Source organism: Pseudophryne corroboree, chromosome 5 (assembly GCF_028390025.1).
Source record: "Pseudophryne corroboree isolate aPseCor3 chromosome 5, aPseCor3.hap2, whole genome shotgun sequence".
NCBI classification, from domain to species: Eukaryota; Metazoa; Chordata; class Amphibia; order Anura; family Myobatrachidae; genus Pseudophryne; species Pseudophryne corroboree.
The window spans coordinates 373,867,093-373,879,827 of NC_086448.1; the positions used below are offsets into that span (position 1 = coordinate 373,867,093).

Below are 12,735 nucleotides of genomic sequence, written 5' to 3' on the forward strand. Positions count from 1 at the left end.
TCCTAAGCATAACCAGCCTCGGGCTCTTTGAGCCGGTCCTGGTTGTAAAAATACGGGGAAAAAATTGGCAGGGGATCTCCCGTATTTTCACAACCAGCACCGGGCTCTGCGTCCGGTCCTGGTGCCAAAAATACGGGGAACAAAAAACGTAGGGGTCCCCCGTATTTTTAACACCAGCACCGGGCTCCACTAGTCAGAGAGATAATGCCACAGCCGGGGGACACTTTTATATCGGTCCCTGCGGCCGTGGCATTAAATCACTAACTAGTCAACCATGTCCGGGGTACCCTGGAGGAGTGGGGACCCCTTAAATCAAGGGGTCCCCCCCCCCTCCAGCCACCCACGTGCCAGGGGTGAAGCCCGAGGCTGTCTCTCCCCCCCCCCCCCCCCCCCCCCCATCCAAGGGCTGCGGATGGGAGGCTGATAGCCTTGTGTCAAAATAAAGAATATTGTTTTATGTAGCAGAACTACAAGTCCCAGCAAGCCTCCCCCGCAAGCTGGTACTTGGAGAACCACAAGTTCCAGCATGCGGGGGATAAAACGGGCCCACTGGTACCTGTAGTTCTACTGCAAAAAAAATACCCAAATAAAAACAGTACACACACACACCGTGAAAGTAAAACTTTATTACATACATGCACGCCGACACACACATACCTATGTTGACACGCCGACTCGGTCCACTTCTCCATGTAGAATCCATGTGGTACCTGAAAATAAAATTATACTCGCAAAAATCCTGTGTAGCATCTGTCCTCTTCTCCTTGTAATCCACGTACTTGGCAAAATAATAAAACGCATTTACCCGGACCACGCACTGAAATACTGCCATCACCTGTGGTGAAACACCTTTCTTATCAATTAACTAGCTCACCACAGGTAATGGCAATCATACATTACCAGGTAAGTCCAGGAACAAAGCATTTTCTCCCTCATGGAGAGGGTCAGGTAGGCAAGTATGAGATATATATATACGGATGTGTCGTCTTACATCCTTGCTGCAGTCACGCTAAACAACCTTTCAAGTCATGCCATGCTGCCACAGAATATAGGTATGCTGCAAACTGTTTTAATAAGCAGAAGCTTGTGCATCCTACTGCATTACTTTGCGACTAAGACGAAAAAATGCAAACAAAAAAAAGATGCTCGACACTACCGAGTCACGCGGCACTCACACTTTGCGTGTAACGCATCTTGTAGCGCAGGGAACAAAGCTGTAAGAGGACACATCTGTAGGTGGAACATTATACAAAAGGAGCACTAGTAGAGTGCAATGAAACCAACTTGTATAGAAAAAAGAAATAACCTATATACCAAGCAGGAAATACTGAATACACCACAAGTGGAATCACAAAATCAGTGCATACATATATACATAGGCTAACCATAATATTCCTTTAAACCGGGACACTCATGAATGACACAGGTTCTGTGGCTGATAAATAGCAGTTGAAATGCAGGCTTGAAGTGAGCCAGCCACATAACCTGTGTAATTCATGAGTATCCCAGTTTATAGGCAAGCCTATATATAAGTATGCTTATAAACAGTAAAAAAAAAAAAAAAGGAATGGGGGGCATACAGATATACCATATTGCATATATGTTATTAACTACTTGATGAAGTTCTTGCAGACTCCTACTCACATAAATGTAACCTCAAATGATGGGGCCTGTTCCTGAGTTATTATAGCCATATGATTCAGTATAAGCACATACGCAATCTCTAGCAAAGTTTAGATAGAATGGTGGAGGAGTTGCAGGGGGGAACACCGGTAGACGAGGAGGGTCAGGTAGCCAGCTGGGTCACGGTTAGAAGGAAGAAAAAAAGAGGGAGGGGGAGACAGGACATTTCCAATCTGCCAAACCCCAACAAATTCGCCCGATTGGCCGAAGATTCTGGGGATGACATTGAGAAAATGACGGAACCGGAAGAGACTGTTTCTTCTAGCAACCAGAGGAGCGGTCACTCCGGTACAGATGGGAAAAAAGATAGTGAGGTACCTAGTCAGATTGTGGTGGTAGGGGATTCTATCATCAGGAGGACAGATAGGGCAATCTGTTACCGGGACCGTGATCGCCGTATAGTCTGTTGTCTACCGGGTGCTCGGGTATGGCACATCGCGGACCGGGTAGATAGATTGTTGGGAGGGGCTGGTAAAGACCTGGCGGTCTTGGTGCATGTTGGCACCAATGACAAAGTTAGTGGTAGGTGGGATGTCCTTAAGAAAGACTATAGGGAATTAGGCAAGAAAATAAAGGCAAGGACATCTAAGGTAATATTCTCAAAAATATTACCAGTGCCACGCGCTAGCCCAGGGAGACAGAGGGAGATTAGGGAGGTAAATGTGTGGCTTAGAGACTGGTGTAGGAAGGAGGGGTTTGTGTTCTTGGAACACTGGGCGGACTTCTCAGTCAGGCGCCATCTTTTTTGTCGTGATGGATTGCGTCTGAATGAGGAGGGGGCTGCGGTGCTGGGGGTAGGATGGTTAGAAGGTTGAAGGAGCTTTTAAACTAGGAGCCTGGGGGAGGGTTTAGCTAGTATCTACGGGACAAAGAGGAAGAACAGTAAAGATCGGGGTAAGGAACAATTTGGGGGAGGAGAAGGGGGGAGCGAAGGATCAGCAGGCAAGGGTATCTGCTTGAGTATTGACACCGGATTTACGGACACTGGTATTGTCCGAGATATTCCAAAATGATTACCTACGGTTGAGTATTCCACAACAATGCAGAATATAGAAAAGGATGTCCAAAGCATAAGGGAAGATACTAACATCAGGGGGCAGGACATAGAAAGACTTATTACGTCAAATAGTGCTAGTAGTGAGGAAGGAGGTATTAAATATGATGGGGGTGGTAATGGGGGGAGGAGATTAACAATAGGTAAGAGTAAGTCTAGAAAGACACTTGTAAATACAAATAAGATACAATTAAAACAAACCGTCAAGGGAAACACTATGCTAAAATGTATGCTTGTGAATGCAAGAAGCCTATCGGGTAAAATGGGAGAATTGGAATGTCTTGCATCAAAATTCAAATACGATATTATAGGTATTACGGAAACATGGTGGGACGACTCCCACGACTGGGTTGCGTTTTTGGAGGGTTATTCTCTTTTCAGGAGGGATAGGGCTACCAAAAGGGGAGGAGGGATATGTCTCTTCGTTAAACCATCTCTTAAACCATGCGTAATAGATACTATCTGCAAGGGGATTGGAGATAACATGGAGTCGCTATGGGTTGAGATCACAAGTGAGGGCACTGAGGCAAAGAAACTAGTCATTGGCACGTGTTACAAAGCAACCGGATATCAGCATACATGAGGAGGAACAACTCCTACAGCAAATAGAAAAAGCAGCAGGAATGGGGGACATCCTAGTGTTAGGAGACTTTAACTATCCTGATATAAATTGGAGGAACGATTCATGTTTAAAAACTAGGAGCAACAGGTTTTTAAATACATTGAAGGATCAATTCCTGACTCAATTAGTCGAGGACCCAACAAGAGGTGAAACTATTCTGGACCTAGTTATTACCAATAACGTGGACATTATATCAAACATTAAAGTTGGGGAGACCTTGGGAAACAGCGATCATTATATGATCACTTTTGACATCAGTTTCATGAAAAATAGCTATAAGGGAGCAACCAAAACATTAAACTTTAAAAAAGCTAACTTTAATATGCTGGGACGGGCACTAAACGGCATTGACTGGGATGAGTTGTTTCATGGCAAGGACACTTTGGAAATGTGGGATACTTTAAAAGGGTTGCTTGAAAGCAATATTCAAAAATTCATTCCAATGAGCAGTAAACGCAGGAGTATTAAGCACAAACCAATGTGGCTTAATAAGGAGGTCAAAGAAGCAATGGCTAATAAGAGGCATGCTTTTAAAACATTTAAATCTAATGGAGGGGAGGAGTCATTCCGGTTTTATAAGGAATGCAATAAAAGATGCAAAAAAGTAATAAGAGCAGCTAAAATTGCTAACGAAAAGCAAATCGCTATTGAGAGTAAAACCAATCCTAAAAAGTTTTATAAATATATAAACAGTAAAAGGTTGAAGAAGGAGAACGTGGGCCCATTAGAGGATGAATTGGGATCCTTGACAAACGATGACAAAAGCTGAAATATTGAACAATTTTTTTCCGTCAGTATTCACCAGGGTGGATGCACAGGTGACAGTATTGCTTAACGACAGTGAATGTAAGATCACAAGTGAGGGCACTGAGGCAAAGAAACTAGTCATTGGCACGTGTTACAAAGCAACCGGATATCAGCATACATGAGGAGGAACAACTCCTACAGCAAATAGAAAAAGCAGCAGGAATGTAATGCCTGAACCGCCCACATAACTTTCATAAACCTTCCTATCAAATTACATCCACTCTGTACAGTCCACACATATCCTCACATGTCTGTTCATTCTATGCAATAGATAGCACCTTTCCTTGTGTACATATGCCTATTTCCCTATAGATTGTAAGCTTGCGAGCAGGGCCTTCCTACCTCTATGACTGTTATCACCCAGTTTGTTATTGTTATTTCAAATTGTAAAGCGCAACGGAATTTGCTGCGCTATATAAGAAACTGTTAATAAATAAATAAATAAATGTAATGACTCTTGGCTAGGTACCTGTTTAAGTGAGGAAGTAGTCCTGGAGAGAATAAGCAAAATAAAGATTAATAAATCACCAGGCCCAGACGGTTTGCATCCGAGGGTTATTATGGAGCTTAGGACACAGCTAGCTAAACCCCTATACCTGATTTTCAATAGTTTGATTAGATCAGGCATGGTACCAAAGGATTGGCGCATAGCTGAGGTAGTGCCTTTATTTAAAAAGGGAACTAAAAATAATCCTGGAAACTATAGACCAGTTAGTTTAACCTCTATAGTGGGTAAAATATTAGAAGGCATTTTGAGGGATAGCATAGAGGAGCACCTACATGCAACTAAGTTTATTACTAAAAGTCAACATGGGTTTGTAAGGAACAGATCATGTCAAACCAACTTAATTAGCTTCTATGAGGAAGTGAGCAAGAATCTTCACCATGGAAAAGCAGTGGACGTGGTTTACTTAGATTTTGCAAAAGCCTTCGATACAGTGCCACATAGGAGACTGGTCCACAAATTAAGGGAACTTGGCCTAGGAAATACTATTTGTACTTGGATAGGTAATTGGTTGGACAACAGGGAACAACGAGTAGTGGAAAATGGGATGTTCTCCAGCTGGGCACCAGTAGTCAGTGGAATACCACAAGGGTCTGTTCTTGGCCCACTGATGTTCATTATATTTATCAATGATCTAGGAATAGGCCTGGAAAGCACAGTGTCAATCTTTGCAGACGACACGAAACTGTGTAAGGTAATTAACTCAGAAACCGATGTGGAATCTCTACAGAATGACTTAGTTAAACTGGAATTCTGGGCGTCTAAATGGAAAATGAGGTTCAACATAGAAAAATGCAAAGTTATGCTTTTTGGGACAAAAAACACACTTGCAATCTATACTCTAGATGGAGAAAATCTAGGGGTAACTATGGTGGAAAAAGATTTGGGGGTGCTCATAGATAATAGGCTTAGTAACAGTACACAATGCCAAACTGCAGCAAAAAAGGCAAGTAAAGTCCTTGCGTGCATTAAACTGGGCATTGAGACCAAGGATGAGGATGTAATCCTGCCGTTGTACAAATCATTGGTACGCCCACACCTGGAATATTGCATTCAGTTTTGGGCCCCATATTACAAAAAGGACATCGCGGAACTAGAAAGAGTTCAAAGACGAGCTACTAAATTGATTAAAGGTTTATAGACACTGGAATACGAGGAGAGGCTTACTAAATTAAATATGTATTCACTAGAAAAGAGAAGACTAAGAGGAGACATTATTAATACAGGTTGAGTATCCCATATCCAAATATTCCGAAATACGGAATATTCCGAAATACGGACTTTTTTGAGTGAGAGTGAGATAGTGAAACCTTTTGTTTTTTGATGGCTCAATGTACACAAACTTTGTTTAATACACAAAGTTATTAAATATATTGTATTAAATGACCTTCAGGCTGTGTGTATAAGGTGTATATGAAACATAAATGAATTGTGTGAATGTACACATATTTTGTTTAATGCACAAAGTTATAAAAAATATTGGCTAAAACTACCTTCAGGCTGTGTGTATATGGTGTATATGAAACATAAAAGCATTCTGTGCTTAGATTTAGGTCCCATCACCATGATATCTCCTTATGGTATGCAATTATTCCAAAATACAGAAAAATCCGATATCCAAAATACCTCTGGTCCCAAGCATTTTGGATAAGGGAGACTCAACCTGTATCTTCAAATATGTAAAGGGGCATTACACGGAGCTAGCAACTGATTTATTTATTAAAAGAACTCTGTATAGGACGCGTGGGCTCTCACTGAGGCTAGAAGAGAGAAAATTCCGTACGCAGCGTAGGAAAGGGTTCTTCTCTGTAAGGGGAATAAAGATTTGGAACTCACTGCCGGAGGAAGTAGTAATGGTAAACTCTATAAATGCATTTAAAAACGGATTGGACAAATTTCTAACAGGAAAACGTATCAAGGGCTTTAGCATTTAGCATATTGACATTAAAATTATCTGGGAGTGGTAGGAATCATTGCTGTAAATCGGTACTAAACCATTACTTTAGCATGCACATTATAAAATAAACAGATTAATGCAGAATACAGGTTAAACCCGATGGGCATTTTGCCTCTTTTCAACCTCACTGACTATGTAACGTTGGTGGCAAATAACAATCAAACATTTGTTCCCAAGTGCCAGAAAACAGACAAACAGTCATTCAGAGAAATTGGTTAAATCCGTTAGATTTAACCAATTTGTCCAAACGACCATTCTGGTTTTCCGTTAGATTTAACCAATTTGTCCAAACGACCATTCTGGTTTCCAGTGTTTGGGAGGAAATTGTCAATTGTCATTTGCTCCCATATGTGACCAGATTTTCATTTCAACCAGCTAGATTGGATACAATATATGCAGCGCCATAACTGCGTGTCCCACCTATATTCTCTCGTGCATGATGTCATGCGGAGGGGTCAGGCCACCATCGCCGTGAATAACAGCACTGCCTGTAGGATCCTCAGAATGCTCCAAGGGGCTATAAGAGCTGTGGTGTATACAATGAGTTTTCATCCATTTCTAAATACAGTGCTTAAAAAATCAGGAGTTTCTATACTGTAATGTTGAAAGCATTGAGGGTAAGCCAATGTTTTACTGTATTCTAAAGTATGGTTTCTTGATGGTTTCCTTTGGTTTGGGCTTTAGCAAATCAGTGGATTGCAAAACCGATGTAGAGCTGATGGTTCATTGATGTTTTCATTGTCTGCACTCCTGCAGTTCTTCTTTTGTATGGTGTTTCATTTTTTTCTATGGAAGCTCTAGACCTCTGCTGCTTGGAGCAGCTGTTAAGTACAGATAATTAGGTCATAGCATTATTATACTATCATGATATTTGCTTATTCTAACTTTGCGCTTGAGGCCTCTGTTTTGGTTGATTTATCTTAGATAACTTCTGCCAATTTATTATTGGATAGTACTTATGGGATCAGTATGAGATTCCTGCGATCGGGATCCTGGTGGTCAGGAGACGGTCACCGGGATCTCGGCAGTGAGCGTACCGTATCCCCTTGCGGGCTCGCTGCACTTGCCAAGCTGCGGGCCCGGTGCCCTCGGGTGGTGGCGTGGACCAACACCCAAGTGGGGAAACCAGTCCCGGTATTGCAGTTGGTGTTGGGATTCCGGTGTCGGTATATTGACCGCCGGGATCCCGTCTGGCGGTCAATTCACTGCCTCCCGTACCTACAATAGACTTTCATATAACCTGTCATTATTCCATCCATAGTTTTCTTTTCATCACTTATCCCAAAATTATTAAGTTTGCTAGCATCCTCTGTATCTGGCCTTGTGTTGGTTCTAACCCAAATAAATACATACTGTATATAAATGCATAAATAGTAATAGTATAAACAATTAAAATAGGTATGCATTGCTAAATTTGACTCTTCCTTTTTGTTGTTTAGTAGGTGCAGTCAAGCTTTCTTACAAGGTTTTTTTTTTTTTAGACTATTGCAAGGCTTTGATTGTATTGTGTTGCCTTATTAAAACACAACAGAGATATTCCTAGCTCAATGTTTTAGACAACTCAGCAGTTTTGATAACCAATCAACATTTCACCTGTCTTATTTGTTCACGCAGTAACCTTTAGACATTACTCTTTTTGTTTGCTCTTTCCCCTCAACGCAGGTATCATGGCTGGGTCTAACCGGTCTGGTGACTTGAAGGATGCTCAGAAGTCTATCCCATCTGGAACAATATTGGCCATTGCAACCACATCTTTCATATGTATCTTTTTGTGTAGCCATTTGTAACCTTCTGAATTGTATGGCAAGATATAATTACTCTTATGACAAGAAGAGAAGAATAGTTCCCATTTATCCTAGCACTGGTAATAGAAATGTATTAAATATAAGTTTTGGACAATTTTTGCTTCTGGATTTCTAGTAGCAATTTATAAAGGCAATGCACGCCATGTATTGCATTTGAAACATCACCACTTAAATCCCAGGGCAATAAACACCAAAACTGCAGTTTGTAAAACTGCAATTTAGTAAATCCACCCTTGATGTTTACTTCTAACATGCTCCAGGCTTTAGCTACCATAACATTTGGTGCAGACAGTTCATTACGCTTGTGTTTTTTGGTCCCTTCAGCAATTAGTCTCAATTTCTAGAGGTATTATTAAGTATATACAAAAGTTATGAATGGCATCAATCCAAGCTCCTCTTCATGTTTAGTACTTTCATTGTTAATGTTAAGTCATGGCAGAACTGTGCCAGATTTATTTTTAGGCAACTCCACGTACATCAGTTTTAACATAGGTTTTGTTTCCAATCCCCCTGTGTTACACTAGGATGGGGTACACATTGACACAGATGAGCTTTAAGGCATCCACCCTATAACCTCCCTAGGTGATTGGGCAGTTTCTTTGGACCCATGAGCCTTCCACTGTCCCCTTACCTTCCAATTTGAAATTTTACATTACAGGCAGCATCTTCCATGTTGTAGCCATCAGCACAATTTGCAGTGTTTTCTGTGGTTAGAGTGTGGCCATGAAAAAATTGGAGGAAGCTCCAGTTTGATTGCTAAAACGTGGATGCAGACTGTTCATACTTTGCCCACGCATATTGGCCTGCTATCTTTTAGATAGCGCCGAAATGGACAGGGGTGCATAGCGCCCCTGTCATTGTTCCCGCACCGCAGCCATCATACATGGGGGAGAAGCGGTATAGCTTACATAACGTGTGTTGATACCGCTTCTCCCCCATAGCATCCGTTCATACATTTACCCCTTTAATTGTTATCCTGCAAGATCAAGTGTGCAGTGTACCATACAACATGAGCTAAAATCTATTTTAATATGTACAGTACTTTTACTGCAATAAACAGGAAAGCAATTTTCCAAAGAGAATGTTATGTTATTTCATGTTATAAAATAATTTCTAGTTTGTTCCTTGATTTATGAAAGATCTTTCCTGCGTGGTATTGTTTGGTGCCTGCATCGAGGGTGCACTTTTACGTGACAAGTAAGTGCATTTATTTTGGAAAAGCTACTTTTGGGACATCTTGTTTTGCTCATATCTAAATTCTTATGTTAAAATCAAGTTTCAATTCTGTAAATAAGAACTGGTATATTTTAACCAAAAAAAAAGCCATTAACTATTTTTTCTTTACAATATAATACAGGTTGAGTATCCCATATCCAAATATTCCGAAATACGGAATATTTCCGAAATACAGACTTTTTTGAGTGAGAGTGAGATAGTGAAACCTTTGTTTTTTGATGACTCAATGTACACAAACTTTGTTTAATACACAAAGTTATAAAAAATATTGTATTAAATGACCTTCAGGCTGTGTGTATATGAAACAAATGAATTGTGTGAATGTAGACACACTTTGTGTAATACACAAAGTTATAAAAAATATTGGCTAAAATGACCTCCAGGCTGTGTGTATAAGGTGTATATGTAACATAAATGCATTCTGTGCTTAGATTTAGGTCCCATCACCATGATATCTCATTATGGTATGCAATTATTCCAAAATACGGAAAAATCCCATATCCAAAATACCTCTGGTCCCAAGCATTTTGGATAAGGGAGACTCAACCTGTAACATCATTTACAATTTATTTACAGATTAAATATTGTAAACTGCTCACATTCTTATTTGTGTGCCATCTAGTCTCTGTATTTACTACAAATATACTGTACATTTTAGATGTATATATTTTAGGATTAAACAGTCAGTTTAGAAATGATTGTGCTGAATTTCAAACCTGCATCTTAAAATAAATGTCAACGTAAATGCTAAAATTGTTTTTCATTCTCTGCATTCACTACAATAGAATAATGTTTGCTCTTATGTCCTAGAGGATGCTGGGATCCACATTAGTACCATGGGGTATAGACTGGTCCACCAGGAGCCATTGGCACTTGAAGAGTTGAGAGTGCAGGCTGGCTCCTCCCTCTATGCCCCTCCTACCAGACTCAGTTTAGAAAATGTGCCCGGAGGAACCGGTTATTCTAGTAAAGTTTATTTCTCTGACGTCCTAGTGGATGCTGGGAACTCCGTAAGGACCATGGGGAATAGCGGCTCCGCAGGAGACTGGGCACAAAAAGAAAAGCTTTAGGACTACCTGGTGTGCACTGGCTCCTCCCCCTATGACCCTCCTCCAAGCCTCAGTTAGATTTTTGTGCCCGACCGAGCTGGGTGCAATCTAGGAGGCTCTCCTGAGCTTCTTAGGAAAAGTTAGTTTTAGGTTTTTTATTTTCAGTGAGACCTGCTGGCAACAGGCTCACTGCATCGAGGGACTAAGGGGAGAAGAAGCGAACCTGCCTGCTTGCAGCCAGCTTGGGCTTCTTAGGCTACTGGACACCATTAGCTCCAGAGGGACCGAACACAGGCCCAGCCTCGGAGTCCGGTCCCAGAGCCGCGCCGCCGGCCCCCTTACAGAGCCAGAAGCAAGAAGAGGTCCGGGAAATCGGCGGCAGAAGACATCAGTCTTCACCAAGGTAGCGCACAGCACTGCAGCTGTGCGCCATTGCTCCTCATGCACCACACGCTCCGGTCACTGATGGGTGCAGGGCGCTGGGGGGGGGGCGCCCTGAGCAGCAATATAAACACCTTGGCTGGCTAAATTACATCACATATAACCCCCAGGGCTATATGGATGTATATTAACCCCTGCCAGATTCCTAAAAAAAGCGGGAGAAAAGTCAGCCGAGAAGGGGGCGGAGCCTATCTCCTCAGCACACTGGCGCCATTTTCCCTCACAGCTCCGCTGGAAGGACATCTCCCTGACTCTCCCCTGCAGTCCTGCACTACAGAAAAGGGTAAAACAAGAGGGGGGGGGGGCACTAATTAGGCGCAGTATAATATACACAGCAGCTATAAAGGGAAAAACACTCTGTTTGGTGTTATCCCAACATATATATAGCGCTCTGGTGTGTGCTGGCATACTCTCCCTCTGTCTCCCCAAAGGGCTAGTGGGGTCCTGTCCTCTATCAGAGCATTCCCTGTGTGTGTGCTGTGTGTCGGTACGACTGTGTCGACATGTATGAAGAGGAAAATGATGTGGAGGCGGAGCAATTGCCTGTACTGGTGATGTCGCCCCCTAGGGAGTCGACACCTGAGTGGATGAGCTTATGGAAGGATTTACGTGAAAGTGTCAGCTCTTTACAAAAGACGGTTGATGACATGAGACAGCCGGCTACTCAGCTGGTGCCTGTCCAGGCGTCTCAAAGACCATCAGGGGCTCTAAAACGCCCGCTACCTCAGATGGTAGATACAGACGCCGACACGGATACTGACTCCAGTGTCGACGATGAAGAGACGAATGTGACTTCCAGTAGGGCCACACGTTACATGATAGAGGCAATGAAAAATGTTTTCTCTAACGTCCTAGTGGATGCTGGGAACTCCGTAAGGACCATGGGGAATAGCGGGCTCCGAAGGAGGCTGGGCACTCTAGAAAGATTTATGACTACCTGGTGTGCACTGGCTCCTCCCACTATGACCCTCCTCCAAGCCTCAGTTAGATTTCGTGCCCGGCCGAGGTTGGATGCACACTAGGGGCTTTCCTGAGCCCTTAGAAAGAAAGTATAGATTTAGGTTTTTTATTTTCAGTGAGACCTGCTGGCAACAGGCTCACTGCAGCGAGGGACTAAGGGGAGAAGAAGCGAACTCGCCTGCTTGCAGCCGGATTGGGCTTCTTAGGCTACTGGACACCATTAGCTCCAGAGGGATCGACCGCAGGCCCAGTCCTTGGTGTTCGGTCCCGGAGCCGCGCCGCCGTCCCCCTTACAGAGCCAGAAGCAAGAAGAGGTCCGGAAAAACGGCGGCAGAAGACATCAGTCTTCACCAAGGTAGCGCACAGCACTGCAGCTGTGCGCCATTGCTCCTCATGCACACTTCACACTCCGGTCACTGAGGGTGCAGGGCGCTGGGGGGGGGCGCCCTGAGCAGCAATAAAAACACCTTGGCTGGCAAAAATACCACAATATATAGCCCCAGAGGCTATATATGTGGTAAATACCCCTGCCAGAATCCAGGAAAAAGCGGGAGAATAGGCCGCGGAAAAGGGGCGGAGCTATCTCCCTCAGACACACTGGCGCCATTTCTCCTTC

At 42.8% G+C, this 12,735-nt stretch overlaps 1 protein-coding gene across 3 annotated transcripts in view; it reads left to right on the forward strand.

The window, feature by feature from the left end:
- SLC12A7 (solute carrier family 12 member 7) overlaps positions 1 to 12,735 on the forward strand; it is a 952,187-nt gene that overhangs the window by 743,363 nt on the left and 196,089 nt on the right. For all 3 annotated transcript variants that reach the window (XM_063922663.1, XM_063922664.1, XM_063922665.1), the window contains exons 10-11: positions 8,291 to 8,389; positions 9,573 to 9,630. In XM_063922663.1, coding sequence (XP_063778733.1) covers positions 8,291 to 8,389; positions 9,573 to 9,630 — 157 coding nt within the window. The remainder of the gene's footprint in view (positions 1 to 8,290; positions 8,390 to 9,572; positions 9,631 to 12,735) is intronic.